We start from the raw sequence: 17,200 nt of genomic DNA on the forward strand, positions 1-17,200 counted from the left end.
ATTATACAAAAAAAGACCAATTGTTGATAAAAATGTCATTTACTGCCTCTCAACTTATCACGCAGTTGCGTAGCATTGTTACGATCCGCGAAGATCAATAACTCCAATATCGCGATGATAAACTGCCTCTGAAATAAAATTTTATTAATATTATGCAAGCGATTTACGTTTTGGAGCTATGATCTTCAGCTTTTTCGTCAAGATTTTATATTTACAAGAGGCTTATTGTGCCAAGCATTATGGAAGAGCTCATTAGGCACACACGCACATTTTACGCAGGCTTAGCGATGAGTAACAAAGAAAGCTGGAGAGGAAGCGAAAGGAACGCAGGATGATGAAGTGGGAATATATCAGAATAATTGAAAAAGGTCGCAATAAGTGAAACGAGTCCGTTATATCACATGCTTTAATTATCAATATCGGAATAACTTTTATTTTGAACAATTCTCGTATTCTATTTTTTCAATCCAAAATTCCAAATCGTCTCCCGAAAATACAGAAGCCGTGTACTACGAACGTAGCGTAAATAAAATCGGATTTCATCAAGGCAACGACAACGCGAATTTAATTACAACGTAAAAAATTCATTCGTTTGTGATTACCGATCGAAGTCGACGTAAAGCAGAAAAACTTATACTGTGTTCCAGGATTTATTTTTACTCCACGTTCGAAATATACGACTTGCGAGAGCACGATAAAACGCGATAAGAGCGCCGACCTTCTTCTCGATGACGATCAACTATCTTTGCCGGGGAACGGAGCTTGATGTGGCGATTGTACAGAATAATGGGAGAGACCAGGAATCGATGTGTGGGCTCAGGATATATAAATATTAACATATATCGGATACATCTCCTCCGTGCCTCAAGAATATCGCAACTAAAGCGCGGGAAAAGCTGTGAGGGTGTGGAAATGGAAACGTAGGAGGTGAAGATTAGGAGAAAAATAGACGAGAAGAAGACAGCGAGTCGTATAGAACTCTTTTTACGGTGTTCGCCCATAGTAAAAGCGGCTAACATCTACGTGGTCTTTAAGAGGACTCGCGTGCTTGGCGTAATTCACGTGCTCTCGGCGAGTGAGAAAAATGTCGCGAATCGTAGAAAAAAATTAATTTCGCAACGATTCGCAGACGAGCAATGGATACAACGACGGCAAGAATTTTTTTCGCCAAGGGCACGCGACATGAGTGAAGGAACATCCCGTTTAAGGAGGAGCTATATCTGCAGGAAGAAATGTAATAAATTAACATAATAAATTGATCTGCGAGAAATTGCGATCGGCATGACGTTGCACCGATCGCAGCGGTACGCGCAAACAATATGATATGTAACATCAAAGAAAAATAATAATAAAAATTTAAATAAAAAGTTAAAGAGAAAGTGATTACGATACAAGCACTGAGTCGAATAGATTCCGAATAAGGGGAGATTAAAAACAAGGGAAGCAGGAAGCGAGGCTAAGATTGTGAGCAATAATGGGCGCAATATCGAATAATACACAAGTATATATATAATATATATATATGTATAAATATAAATATTACAAGGGATTAGCGAGTCTCGGGAAGTTCTGTTTCATTTTTTTTTTTCTTTTTATCATAGAAAGAGATGAAATAAGAAGAAGCATTAATAAAACAAATATTCATGCATTTCTCAAGCATTATTATTACAAATACTGGCTGACTCCTTGACAAACCCCGTGAGCGTGCACGCGCAAAAAAACGCATTCGAGACTGACGAGATCGACTACATCTCTCTATCTCGAGTCGGCGCAAGCTGTCGCGTTTCATCACTTTTCGTCGTGCCTCGCACGAGGACGATGTTAAAATCCCGATCGCATCAGCGCACACACATAGACGCGCGAGTACACACAACACTATGGTAATTACGAACGAAAGAATTCGGACAGATTCATTGTCAAGTAGATTCACGCGCGCGTACAATTACTGAAGATGCGCGCGGACTTTTTGTATCTACATTCCCGAGATCGTGCGTAATGTACTCTCGACATATCGATATTACATATGTGTGAGCTCTGGTATGTGTGTATATATATATATATATGTTTTACATACGTATATGTATAATAATGTACAATGAGAAGAATTATAAGAGACAGTACAGTACACAATAATAAATACTATCTGATGCGTGTATAGTTATAGTCGTAAAACGTTTTCCTCTTTCTCATCATAGTAGTGTATTCGAACATGTGTGTATGTGTATACCTGTGGTTATGTATATATACAGATACATAGTCCACAAAAAGAGTTTTTTGTATGTGTAATTAGTTACCTTGTGGAATATGTCCTTATTTCCTTTCCTTTCGTTGCATTGCGTTAACTTATATATGCAACAACGATAATATGTACGTGTCTGTGTGTGTGTGTGTGTGTGTGTGTGTGTGTGTGTGTGTGTGTGTGTGTGTGTATGTATATGTATATATATATATGATTTATCTTAATAAGGGTATATAAATATAATTATATATTGTGTAAGTTTCACTTTTTTCTTCTTTATCGTAATGCTTCGTTCCTGCGTCGCGTGTTTAAATAATGTAGGCATTTGTTGTATACGTGTTTCTCTGTGTGCAATGGTGTATAGAGTGCAAGGGGAAGGCACTTCCGCTGTTTTGCCGATGTCACACCGAGAACACGGGATTGCGTCTCCTACTTCTTCATTATCCGTGTACAAGACATCCTACATTAATACATATCCTTTAAAAGAATACACTCTCGTCTAGTAAAATATAATGAACATTCCTCTCATGGAAGTACGTAGTAGCTTTGCGATAAAACAATCACAGTTCTAAGGAAACATTTCGCTACATCTGATGCAACAACGGCGACGACTGATCGATCGCTTGGACTGAATCGCGTCGAGCCCAGAACGCGATTCCGGGTTTTCGGTGTGAATTTAAAAAAAAAAAATCAGCCACCCTTTCGATAATGTACGTATATAATTTGTAGACATCAAGTTCAGGAACCCTAAAAGTGTCGGTCCGTGATCAATATTTCAGGCTCGATCCTATCGACTCTCTCACTATTCTTGTACCTTATGGAGTTGTCGTTACGGAATCGGAACTTTATCGCGCGTTATCGCCAAATCCTCGGCTTGTCCAAGTTAGAACTTTGCTTATGGATTAACGTATTATATATCGTTATCTTCTCGAGGCCCTTTAGCGCCAATGACGTCACGTGTATGATAATCATAGTATCATAAGTACTGATCGTGAATTGCATGTTAACGCCATACAAGGCACTGAAAGGGCTAATCTTATTATACTCCAGTGCCACGCGCATGCGAGAACAGTGTGTGCGTGTACGTGTGTACATATGTATAAGTGTAATACAATTACATATTATCACATAGGACCGCCGCACGCGCGTTTATCGTAAAGATAGAAACAATTTCTTCCCTCCGGGACAGGTGTCTCAATAAATTCCCTTAGTCACTAATATAAAACGGCGCTCGAAGAGCGTTCTCGTGGCGTTCGTTATGGAAGACCCCATGATACCCTTGAGAATTCTCAATTCTGATTCTAAAGCGAGAACCATTACCTACTTGCAAATCTTAGTAAAAATCTATTATTCTCAAGGAAAAATAAAATATAACATTGTAAATGTTAATTATAGAATACTTCGTCGATTATAAATGTATAACTTACGAATGTTTAAAAAATATGTAGATTCGCCATTTCAAAAGAAGGACAATTACAGTTTACATCGTGGAAGAGATATTTATAAAATATTATTCAAATCGTCAAATTATACTATGTTCATCATTTATACAATTATATATAAAGTAAAAAAAATTTATAAGATAGGCAATAACATTAAATCAGTAGGCGAACGAGAGATATCTTTCTCTGAAATCTATAAAAGGGTGTTTTGTGTGTTGCTCTTTAAATTATGTGCAGTCCGTATAAATGTACGGCTTAAATTGTTTTACAATTCATTATTATTAATTAAAAATCTATTCTAAAATTATTATAAGACAATCTCATTCTACAATCTTGTGCGTTTTCTGAATAGATGATATTTCATGATCCCTTGGAAGAAGTTGTTTCTAATACCGCGAAAGAATCAAAGGAATTGTGAGGTAATGTACCTTATTCTCCATTCATATCCTCTTGAGCTTTTTTTAAACCAAGAGGAGACATACGACATTGTAATCCGAATAAAATTTCTTAGCAATTACAATTTGCTACGTCACGACCAGGACCAGGATTAAAACTAAACTTTTACGAGAGAGATTTAAGATACGTATATCGTGAACTTTTCGCGCACGAAGCGTTAAAAGTATTTCACTTGCATACGTGCCGGGATTCTGGGAAATACCTCACCTTGCTCTGTTCTTTCACGTTTTCGTGTACACAAATTTCTACCGCTGCACAATTCGTTCACTCGGTTTTTTTCATGAAAATTATGATACGACCGGCCATTTCGTTTCTTCTCCACTAAACATGCCAGTGAATGTTCTCTCCATACATATATGTATGTGTATGTACAATACATAATTATATATTTAATATATATATATATATATATATATATATATACAGGGTTGGCCATATTCGACGGAAAGATATTTTTTTTTTCAATCATGGGAAACGTCGTTATTCGATCTAACATCTCTGTCAAAAGTTACAGTGTTGCCAGATCTTTCCGTCGAATATGGCCAACCCTGTATATAACAGTGTATAAGATATCATATATTAAATATATATTAAATATATGATATCTTAATATCATAGATAATTTAATGTCAAGATATTAAATATATCATACATGTACACAATATATATATATATATATATATATATATATGCATATAATTTTAACATATACAACAAATATCTTCCAATTTCGTTCTGTTTTAAAAAAAATTATTTACAAACGCATGTATACATACATATACATATACATATGTATGTATGTTTATTATAACTATACATTTGGACTTAACAAACTTTCAAATCACTGGCAAACGCGTGAATGCGGACATACGGAAGAGAAGAAAGTAGATGTTAGTATGAATACATTTCTTTGTATTTTTTCACATAGAAATTCCGCTCTCTCAGTTAGCATCGCATAACCGCTTTCCTCTCTTACCGTTATACGCGCGAATTAATAAAAATATACGCAATGTGTCTATCATGTAAGTCGTGTGAGTGTCTTAAGTGTAATGTTTGTGCGGTCGTGTACCACGATGCGCATGTGAACTCGTTTTTTCTTCCCACCCTCGAGAGTGGCAATCGACGAGACGTTTCTCTTCCCGTCTCACCGCCTTCAAGGTTGGACCAATCATTTTTTTTACTCTCCCTCCTCGGTCTCCCTTCAATTTCACGTAAATACATCCGCATATCACACGGATCCGCTGTTTCTCTTTCTCTTTCTCCATTATTTTCTGTACTTTTCTCATTCGGCTAAATGCATAAGCTCGTAGGTCGCAATTGACGAAGTTCATTATGTTCAACAGACTCCCCCGAATTGAATCCGTCAGGACAGAAGAGTACGTTGTGTTCGAGCACGCTTATGCTAAAGATACGCTAAGTATAAAACAAATAACTATTCTAAATTCTATACGCACATTACATGACAACTAAGGGCCTACCGGAAGCGTCGCATCTTCCAGTCGAATTTATCGTCGATGTGCAAGGTGTTTTTAGGAAATATATATACGTCGCTATATGTAGACATAATATGTATTCTTATAACTAAATTTTAAAAAAGACAGATTAAGTCAATAAAAATGTTAAAACAATTTTTTTTAAATATTAACAAATATCACGCATAAGCCTCGTATAATTCAAAATATATCATGTGATAACGAAAAAAAAAAAACAGTTTTTTGAATGCACATGATACTAAAATGTTAAAATCAATATTGTGCGAATTCTTTTCATTTAACATTATTTAACTTTCTTTCGAAATGAACAAACAAAATAAAATTTTGAACATATTATTATAATATATAAATAAGCGAATCGTGTGCTCTAGTAAAATAATCCAACTTTGGATAATAATTATTTCAATAACTCTAAACGCACGAATGCTAATTAACACTACGGACTTAACGGCAAGTATCGCATATAACGTGACATAGGCCGAGCGTCGTTTTTTTTTTTCTTTGTTCCGGACGTTAGACGTTAAAATTTGGACGAATAGCTATAACACAAAAATTTATGTAATTTCGAAATAAAAATATTGCGACGCCGTTTTTTTTTTTTACGGCGGAAATTGACTTATTTACAATTTAGCCTATTAAAAGAATAAAACGGAGCCACGTAACGACACATAACATTTTCAATAGTTCTCTGCAGTAAAACAACGCTAATTATCGGCATAATTAAAAACTATCTCTATAAAGTATATCGCAAATCGCTATTACTCTAAAAAAAAAAGATCAAATAATAAAATAGATGATTAATGTAATTCGTGACTTCGGCCACGCATAATCGTAAACTCTCTCGTCTTCTCTCGAATGCAATCTTTATCGGCAAGTCAAAATTTCCAGTTAAAACATCCAGTTAAAATATTAAAGTCGAAATTAAATTTAAGTTTATTTCGACAGAAATAAGATCGGAACGGTAGTCACGTCTCTCTCAGTCATGCAAGCAGGTAATATGATGGGAAAAAATCCCGTACTTCCTTTACCGTTCTCTTCTCAATTGTACGCTTATAACGCTCCAAATGGAATCAGGTCAATAAGGCACTGTTCACCGACAATGTCTGACTAGAAAATGAATCTATTTTCGGAACTTGTTTTTGTATATCAGCATCTCTCGTCTCGCAATCGCTTAACTGAATATTCCATCCCTCTCGCGAACGAAGATCGATTTCTCGCTTTTTTAGCATCGGCGATGAAGGTTAATATCTTAGGACTGCACTTTTATTTTTCTGTTTCATCGATGTAGTCAAAGATTTAAATACGCGTAATTTTTTTAATATCGAATAAAATTAAAGCTAATAAATTGCAATTCGTATTATATTTTGTATATAGTATAAAGAATGTGTATATATATATATATATATATATGTATATATATATATATTAATTATATTCTATCTTTCTTTCTCTTTTCTCTTTAATACACTTTTATCAGCAAAATATAGAAAAATCAAATAACAACATATACATGACAAGAAGTTCACTAATCTTCACTATGTAATTTATGCCGAAAAGTATAACATTCTAGAACTAATTCGCACTGGGCATTATTGTAATTATTGTAAACTAATGTATCAAATATCCATTTAGCTCAATTTTATTTTATTTTATTTTTTTACTTCCACAAACGCTACTATTTCTAAACGCGTTTTCTCATTTCGGACTGAAACTACAAAACTACAAAAATACAATTGCGAAAGTTCAGAAACGTAATAATTTTTACAATTCATCCTTCATCCTCGCAATTGAATACTAATCGTAAAGGTACTCTAGAATTATCTAAAATATCACTACCGCGATCATCGGTAGCAGCAATCATCATCCGCAGTGACTTTCGCGGAATCGTTCGTTCGTTCGTCGCGAGGGAGAGAGTGGAAGGTGCCCGAAGGAAGGAACGGCACTTTTGTGAGAAGAGACGAGTCTTCCCGAGCCGGTAGATAAGGTGTCTTTACGATGTCTTCATCTTCTTGTACGGTTGCATGATCACCCCAGAACTGACGGGGATCGCTACCTGCGGCTGCGCCGCTATTGTCGCCGGGTTGCCTATCTGCGGTATCTGCGGTACACCTGCGGCCGCAGCCGCGGCCGCGACGCCTGCCGCTACTCCGGGTACACTGGCCACTGCAGGTAGAACAGCGTATGGATTCTGGACGTAGGGATTGGTTTGTACGGTCGCAGCACCGGGTATCGACTGAACATATGGATTCGGCAAGATCTGCTGCCTGATCAGAGAATATGGATTTAGGGGGGTCGCTGTGGGTGGCGGTCTGGAGTACGCCAAGATACCCGCGGACAGCGGTGAGGTCAAGGCACTCGGGATACCGGCCAGACTCGGGATGACAGGTCTGGGAGTCGCCGCGGTGGCTTGCAGATTGGCTGCTGCCACCGCGGGATTCCCGGCGGCCGCCGCGGCGGGATTCATGAGATTTTGTTTATTCAGAGCGACGCCAGTGTAATTAAGTGCGAGCTGACCAATGCCGTAAGACTGCGAGACCTGCGAGAGCTTAAGGGCTTTAGCATAGTTTTTCTGGGCGACCTCTTTGGCGAGAGTCGCTGGATCGAGAGGAGCTGGTAATCCAGAGGCCATTCCGAGACTGTTGAGCATATTTAGGCTCGCCATATTAGAAGCAGCGTTATAATTGCCCATTGAAGTGATGTTCGTTATCGATGACATATTTGCCATGGAGGCCATAGAAGCCATCGAGGCCATGTTCACCATACCAGGCATTGAGGTCAGGCTGGCCATAGAAGTCAATGGACTCATCGCTGGTGATAGCGCCAACTGGTTGATTTGTTGTTGTTGCTGTTGGTGTTGGTGTTGTTGTTGAGATACCTGCTGCTGCTGTTGCTGTTGTTGTTGCTGCTGCAGAGACGACGGACTCGAATGATTCAATTCGGGGGAGTTACGCGAATTTTCATCATGATTCTGCGTGGTAATCGGTTGCTTGTTATTGCCGTTACTATTGTTACTGTTATTGTCAGCGGTCGGAGGTGGCGGCGGCGGATTGTTGGGATCCATCAGCACGCCATTGTTGGCGTCAGCGCAGTTATTGACTGTTGCGCCAGCGGCTCCCTGGGAGGAGGAGGATTGCACCACTATCGCGTGGTGGTTGCTTTGCACGTTCGGGGGTTGCACGACCGATTGGTTAGAGGTTTGAGTGGGTAGGGGTGGTGTTCCAGTGTACTCACATGACACAGGCACGAAGGGCTGCTGCAGCTGCATTAACTGTTGATAGGTCGTCGCACCGGTAGGCTGATAGACCGGCACGCCGGACTTGTCGGCCGCCGGTCGTTTATACGGAACCATCCCTGGGAAGGCCTGCAAAAAGAATTGCAAAGAGATTCATGATTAGAATGAGTTTGTGACGCGAGCAACGTGGCCATTCGAGCGGAAGCTTCCTCCATGAAAGCCTCGACTCCGTTTCGGCCGGGGATACGATATATTGTTCTCTTTTGCGTGCTCATGAGTTTTCTTGATCCAGCTGTGCAGGGGACTGTGTCGGGTTTGACATTTTCCACGACGAGGCGGTCAAAAGACTAACCTCTTTCGTCAAATTCCAATCAAATTCAATCGTAATTTGTAATAAATGGTATTTTAAAATGAATTGATATCGATGTATTGTTACAATGATGATTCTGATTTTTTGTCTTCTTTGCAAAACAGCAATTAATCGCATATACCGCAGCCGGAAGGAATCATATCTACCTTTCAGCAATATCATCACTGTTTTAGAAAGAAACGATCGCTGCTATCTCGTTAAATCGATAATGCTCCATTTTAAGATTAAGATAAGCTTGCAAATTTAATGATAATTCAAAAAGAATTTTGTCAATAGAATTTTTATATCTTGCTGTAAGAAATAAATATCTCCTGGATGGAAAGAGATGAATATTAATCGCGAGTATAAATGGAATGATACGCACGAAGAAATGGATCATATGAATTATGATTCAATGTTTAGGTTCTGCACTTACAAAGTTCTCGTAGTAGAACGACCCGACAGACTTCATGTCCATCTGCAACAAAGACAGGATCGGTTTCAACTAATTTCGAGGACGAGGCGCGTTGCGTCTGTATAATTGGATTTTCGAGACGGGAAACGAGAGAGGGTCGTGTCTCAAAGAAATGGGGGAGGGTAGACGGTGGCGCGGTAGAGAAGGGTGTTGGACTGTGGTAGTGTGTAAAAGTTGTGCCGATGACGCAGCTTGCGGCGACGTTCCCAAACGACGACGTTTCGTTGTTGGATAACTGCAAAATGTTTCGTTCGTTCTTTCTTTCTTTCTTTCTTTTACACTTTTCCTCTGTTTCTACTATTGGGAGCGTGTCAGAAAAACCAGCCATTGTTAGTATCGAGGACCGTTGCGCGGCTCGATTAAAGAGAGACCGTCGCCTTATATTAATAAACGATCAAAATACCGATCGGAAAACTGCACTGTCGCCTTCCTATTAAGAATATTGCGAGAGCGAAGAAGCAGGAATCGCGCAGTAACAAAGTTGTCGATGCTAATGTCCGATCTGAAAGCTTTTCGTTCATTTTCGCGAGATAAATGTGAAGACAAATGAATCTTTCCTCCTTTGCGAGCAAAACGGAGAGACTGAAGAGAAAGATATAAAGAGAAAGATAGAAGAGAAAAAGAGAAAAAGAAAGAGCAAGATCGACAAGAGAGATATTAATATAAAAGGCGCAGTTGGGCTTGGCTCGGAGAACAAAAGGCTTCGCGATACCGACGCGATGCGAAAGTTGCACAACACGGATTCACGAAAGCTGATATAGGCTTGCGGTGATACTTGGTGAGCGAGCACTTTGGTAAGTCACCTGCGCGAAACAGACGCGTGCGCAACAAAGAGGGGAAAGCCAAATCAAAATCTCTATCGAGGTGTAAAACACGTTCGAGTTAGAAGCTGCGGTAGACGAGATGCAAAAGCTCAGAAGCTGACTTATAGTAAAGTGGCCGGGGTGAAACATAGTTGTCACAGCGGCACAGATACATACATATATGTATATGCGTGTTAACACGTGTTCCCGCGGTTTGCTCACCAACGAAACACTCGGAGTCGTAACGACGCACGGATATCATTTTCAAAAACCGCGACTATGCGTGTGAACGACTCCGAACTCGCTCCTTTGATCGCCTTTGATCGCCTTCGATGCGTTCACGACTAACGCAACAAAATAAATTCGTAATTGCGAACGTCGCCAGTAAGCGTGTGCGCGAAAGCGAGTCACACTGCGTTTTTCATTGCTTAAGAATGCAATCAGCTGGTCACGCAAAAGGCAACGCGCCTTTCAATTCTTTATCATTCGTATCGAATGTTGCTGTCTACTAAGCCTGCCGAAAATATATTGCGTTTTAAGTTTTCACCAGCAAAAGTTTTCACCAAATTTTTTGTTTCTCCGTATTAAAAATACCGTAAAAACAAAAGCGCTTTAGAATTAATGCGCTTTAAAATTAATACGATTAATACGTTTTACAAAGTAAAATATAGCATTGCTTTCTTAAATAAATTTAGAACCGTCTAAGCGCTAATCAAAATTTGACATAACTTTTAAAAATTGAGTATTTCTATCCAATTATGACGTATATAACTCACATGAAAACATTCATTTAAAGTTTGCTAAAAAAAATATTTCGTTATCTTTTTGTACTACAGAAAACTTTCAAATTCATCAAAGATCCGTAATTCTCATATCGTATAATACATTTTGTATGCGTACAGCGAAAATGCATTCGCATTTGACTGTCTCAGTGTTATCGCGTTTCAAAATTTTTGTTTTGAAATATTGATACATTTCTGCAACAAGAGTTTGCATTCTTATGAATTTATATGGATTCTATGCAGGCACTTCTTCTTTCTCTTCGCGTATTGAAAACTCGCGTACCGAAAATACCGAGAAGTTATGCGCGCTTTCTGAAGGAAGCCTCTATTTGTACAGCGAAAATCCATTTTCGTCCTGGAGCACGAAGTTAGAAAGTTGCATATGGATAAATTACGTTTCAAACCCGAAACAAATCTGTCGATCGCGCTTTAGATGCTGATTGACAGTATTAGCGACGGAGAGATAGAGAGAAAGAGCGAGATACGTATGTGATTATATATATATATATATATATATATAAAGAAGTAAAAGAAAGAGTAGTATTAAAAAAAGTAGCGAGTGTATGTAAGCGATCTACAGTGCTCTTTAGCAGACTCGACATGACTCTAACGAAGACTAGGGAAGCCGTCACGCGGACGGCAAATTTCGAAACGCGTCACGGCGATGACGGCCCGCTCGACGATCCTCCGCGACAAGAACTGCCAAAACTTCGGTCATCGTCCAGAGCGTCGAGGGGATGACGTTACGTCCACCATCACCTCGATAGTCGCTTAAGCACAACATGCATCATCGGCGCAAGCTCAGAATTTACACAGATCTAACGCTCCGTAGACGCAGCACCGCGGTATGCAGGATTCGTAGCATACCGCGAAAGTGCGAGCCTTTAGGGCCTCACGACTCGCCCTCTTTATTCTCTTTTTCCGTTTCGTTTCGTGAGGGGGTCCTGACATACGGAGATTAGAGTCGACGGTTTCCTTACCGAGCTCGCATCAAAACACGTGCGCACTTCCGCATCGATATTCGCGATTCCTTCACATTCACAAGAGTTCTTTTCCATTTTATTAATCCTTTAACGTTGAGTGATCTCCAGTTCTTTACTTACTCCTTTCAAAACTTTTTAATTCATTTTTTTCATTGCAAATCATATCAATCGTTGCTTCATTTTTTTTTTCAAATACCAATATAATTCTGGTGGTTAAATGTCTCGGACAAATATTTTGTTAAAACAAGTAATCAATTATCCACGATACAAAGAGTATATTAATATAATAAGAAAGCCACTATTCACGCACTCGCATAAAATATAATAAGGAAATAGAAAGAGAGATAACGCACATCGCGATCATATAATTTTTGTCAAACATTAAAGGATTAAAGATAGACGTATTTTCAAGTATATCATTTGCAATCTAACTGAAATTTTCCTTAAGTGTTTCAACAGTGCGTGCGTGTCTCGAAATGTAAGCGCGACCAACGAGCGGATGACAATCGTGATGAAAAGTGTAGTCCTTTCACGCGATCGTGGATCCGCTAATTTCATTGGTCGAGGAATCGCCAAGGGATAAATGTATGTTAAATCATATACTCGCTAGCCACGCTTAATGTTCCTCCGCATGGATAAAACTTTGATGGAATATGCACTTCGTGCACCCCCTACAGAAAGGGATCTCTTTAATATTCGTAACAATATAAATACGTGGCTAACGATTAAAAAAAAAAGTAGTAAGCGATCTATAAATACATTACGAGGCGTAAGCTCTGATACGAACAACATTGCAACGAACGACAGTGGAAAGCGAAACTAAGAGAAAAAAAAAAAGATAGTTTCTAGAATCTTTTACGTGATTATCTTTGAACAGAAATCGATGCGATATCGTATACAACCCGAGAACGATACGAGACTAAACATTTGAAATATAAGCGTCACAGTAGAATGGAATGTTACAATTTTTATATCTTGCAAATCCTTTCGTGCCGACTTGTACTAAGTAAGTTTGGGAAAATCTTTTTAACCAAAAAGAAGTTCACTCGCGTAGTCATAAGTGACGTTTTGTTAATATTATAGACTTGTTTTCAAACAAATTCTTTTTTCGTTATCGCGATTATTTATCGCGTTACAGCACAAAGGTTTCAATCGTGATCGCGCCTTACGTGACAATATCGTGAAGGTTTCTACAGTAATATTCTACAGGATGATACCGACATTAGAGAGGTTTCAATAATGATGCCATATACAAGGCTCATAGAGGTTTCAGTTATGGCGCCGTATATGATGTTATCGGTATTCTAGTACGCTTCAATCACAACACCACGTTGGCAGAAACGCGACATCTCGTATCGTTAAGCTTACACGCTGTCGGCTGTAAGGTTTCACCGAAACGTTTCCGTTTTTTCTTTCTATTCGATAGAGAAACAGCGGGACTCTTGTTAGAAATAAAAAATGGAAGACAGGAGCTAGAGCTCTAAGCGCGCTCGGCAGTGTATTCACAATCGCAATAACTGTACTCATAACTTAAAGATACGACTACGTGGAATCTCTGGAAAATGGCCTGGAACCGTTTCGTCGCGGCCGCCTAAACTTTTACCACACAAACTCCGTAGCTTGTAGCACGAGCCTGGCAGAAGCAAGGTCGATTACATTTACGACATAGAATGTCCGTCTAAACCTGTCCATTTGCAAAGTTTCGTGAATCGAGTACAACTATCAGCAAGTACGAGCAAACACCAGTTGGAAATTCTACAAGATTATATGATACTGCCAGGGATTAATTTCTTGCATTCCTGATTAACGATGTTGAAAATTTGTCAATATCGCGACTAGATAAACTAATGATAAACTAGCGACTAATGATAAACATAGCCAATGTCATAGCCAATATATAAATTTTTTCTAACGTTCACGTATCACGTGAATACGCATTCAAAATATCGTTAACATTATTTTGTTGTATTGTAAATTTCTTACTTCTCCGATATTTTCTTTTACATTACAAAAATTTGGAAAACGGTATGCACGTGTCGAAGGTTCTTGCGCGAAAACAGCCGCGAAAATAGACGTCGAGGCTACTTTGCCAGAGTCCAGCTACGAAAAAAAGGAAAGTGTACTCCATGCATAAGCCGTGGTACCATTAGCAGATCATCATTGGAGTCGCGCATCCGCTTCTTGCCGAGCTCGATGCTCGCCATACCGGCGCTCTGAAGTCCTCCGGGCATCGCAGCTGCCGGCACTCCTGATACTCCGCCAGCCAACGTACTCATTCCCGTCACGTTCGTCGGCATCGTCGCCGTCTGCGTTTTTTTCGTATCGTTTCGTTTCGCAATTATTTTTTTTTTTTCATTTTCACACGTTCGTTCGGTTTTTCCGATTTCACGTTTTTTTTTTTTTTTTTTTAATAATTTTTATACGTGTACACAGATTTCAGGTTTTTACAGCCGCATACACAGTTTTTCCGTACGTTGCCGTGCGTCGACCACATCCGTTTCCGTTTCGGCATTCCCGAGACATTTCCCAATCGAGACATTTTTTCGTTTTTCATGTGTTAGCATATTTATACATATTTTGTTGTGTGTGTATCGTTGCGATGGCGGTCGTAGCGATGGTGGCATATACATTTTTCCGTACATTTTCGGCACATGCGTGCGGTGGCATCGGTCGATCGTGCGTATTATTTACGTTGGTTTTTATTATTTGCGTTGATACAGTTTTTTTTTTTTTTTTTTTCCGAGTTTCGGTCAGCAATATTTCGCAGGCGTTAATTGGCAGGTAGCGAAGCGCACGAAGGTATTGTCAGCAAGCATGTAGAAGCATCGTCAGGCGGAAGAGGGCAAGATAAAAATCAAAAAAAGAAAAACAGACCAGTTGAGGCTAAGGCAAGAAACGACAGTCGCGATAATATTCTTTTTGACTTATGTAAAAAAAAAAAAGAAACGAAAGAACACATATTCTTGCGCGTGCGTGTATGTGCGTGTATACGTGTGTGCGTATGCGTGTGGCATATGTATCCCCGTATAAGTGTAACACGCTTGCGAGTTCACGCGTGACCCGCTATATCGCGTTTATCAAGCTACTCTCTCTCGTCCTTTGTGAGCCGAAAACGTGCGCGCACACACGGACAACACACGCGTAACGCACACACGCGCCACGCACGCGCACGGGATTTACAATATTTTTGCGTGGCCGTGCGATCACGCGTAAGACGATACGTCCGCCAATACGTTCCACTGCGTATAAATATACACCGCTCGAGTTACTCGCGTTAGTTACGTGTATCTCCGAATTACGTAACTGCTCCCGTTTATCACGTCGTTCAATCGCTTATCGTACGGATATCGTTCTCTTCTTTATCATTTTAATTTTCTACTTGTCTTTCTAATGCAAAACACGTTCGAACGAATTTCCAAGGTAGCCAAGGATAGAAATATTATAAATTAGATATTGCAAATTTTTATGCGCGACCCAGATATCTTTATACGTTTCGAGTAACATCGAAACTTCTGCGAGTGGAATTCCGCGAACGATTTGAATCCGACGCGCGATCGCAACCTTCTTCGTCCGATAAACGCGGCTATAACGATCATAAGTCCGATTAAACATTTATATTATTCTCAAAACTTTAAAAAAATACTTTTTTTCATTAATCGTTGTAATATCCATTTTAGTACATGAAATCACACTTTATATCAAAACGATGGACTTCTAATGATCGATAAATTAAGATTTGTTTAATACATGCGTATTTTAGCTAAATAACGCATTTTTCCTTTTTTTTCCACGTTTATCGACCTTCCACCGCGTTACTCTTTTAAAATGCATGTAACAACGCGACGCCTCGCAGAAGGCAAGTTTCTACGAGACAGACGCGAATATAAACATCACCGATTAATAGTAATAGCAATAATAATGCTGCTGCTGATAATAATAATAATAATAATAATAATAATAATTATAGCACGTTAGATAGGACCAACGGACGTAGCTGGCGTCAGCGTCAATCTGCGGGCTAATTGGCACTAATTCGTTATTTAATCGACATTAAGGAGAAAGACAGACAGAGAAGTGATATATCTATTTGACCGAGCACATTATCTATAGTGACTAAAAGAAAAGCGCAAATTTTAATAATACTGAAAAATCAGAATCGAACATAGAGCGTAGGGAAGCACGTAGATAAAGGGACGCGTAGGACGAAAGAGAACCGGTCCCACTTCATCGTCCATCGACATCGGGCTTTCGGCTGGCGTTTCTGACTGCTGCAACACCTGCAATAATCGAGGCACTCTCTCCAAGTTGATTAGTTTTGCGTCTCTGCCTCTCATAATCTATATTTGCGTGTGGACATTCATGTACAAGATATAAGTATATATATATATATATATATAGATATATATATATATATACACACACACACACACACACATGTATGTGATATATGACTCTTTGGCTTCTCGCTCCACTTTTCTCTCCCGCTTTGCATCAGCGTCCATTCGCTCTTCCCTTTCGGCGCCTCCCTTGCGAAATGGAGAAGGCGATCGAGAGAGAAAGAGAAAGAGAGAGAAAGAAAGAGATAAAATTATATATATAAATAGTAAGGAAGTGGAAAAAGTTACAGAGAAATGCGTGCAAGAGACTATGAATGAAGCAAAAGAGGAGGGTCATTTTTTTTTAGGACCCGTCCGAGTAGTTCTTGTCTTTCTATCTTTACAATACCTGAAAAATTTACGAAAGAGACATTGATTTAGTTAATCAGTTAATTTACACCATCTCTCGCGACATCCAAGTGTACGGTGTTCTCTTGTTCAAGTCTTCTTATTCAAGAACTCGCTGTTGTCGTCGGCATCTTCTTTAAGGAACAGGATAACGGTGTGTCGTGACAGTTTTTCTGGCATATGTCTGTATAATGTGTGTTTATATGTGTATGTGTGACAGTG

The 17,200-nt window shown here is 39.1% G+C and overlaps 1 protein-coding gene across 10 annotated transcripts in view; it reads right to left on the bottom strand.

The window, feature by feature from the left end:
• Positions 1 to 1,625: 1,625 nt before the first annotated feature.
• Positions 1,626 to 17,200, bottom strand: part of LOC105149425 (uncharacterized) — a 375,771-nt gene continuing 360,196 nt past the window's right edge. For 5 of the 10 annotated variants that reach the window (XM_087404726.1, XM_087404721.1, XM_087404720.1 and 2 more), the window contains 3 exons: positions 14,378 to 14,560; positions 9,648 to 9,689; positions 1,626 to 8,991 (listed from right to left, as the gene is read on the bottom strand). In XM_087404726.1, coding sequence (XP_087260852.1) covers positions 7,621 to 8,991; positions 9,648 to 9,689; positions 14,378 to 14,560 — 1,596 coding nt within the window. In that variant the 3' untranslated portion in view covers positions 1,626 to 7,620. The remainder of the gene's footprint in view (positions 8,992 to 9,647; positions 9,690 to 14,377; positions 14,561 to 17,200) is intronic. The other 5 variants (XM_087404727.1, XM_087404724.1, XM_087404729.1 and 2 more) reach the window with 3 other exon arrangements.

The sequence above is a fragment of the Acromyrmex echinatior genome, chromosome 3, assembly GCF_024713525.1.
Source record: "Acromyrmex echinatior isolate Ae372 chromosome 3, ASM2471352v2, whole genome shotgun sequence".
In the NCBI taxonomy this organism is placed as follows: Eukaryota; Metazoa; Arthropoda; class Insecta; order Hymenoptera; family Formicidae; genus Acromyrmex; species Acromyrmex echinatior.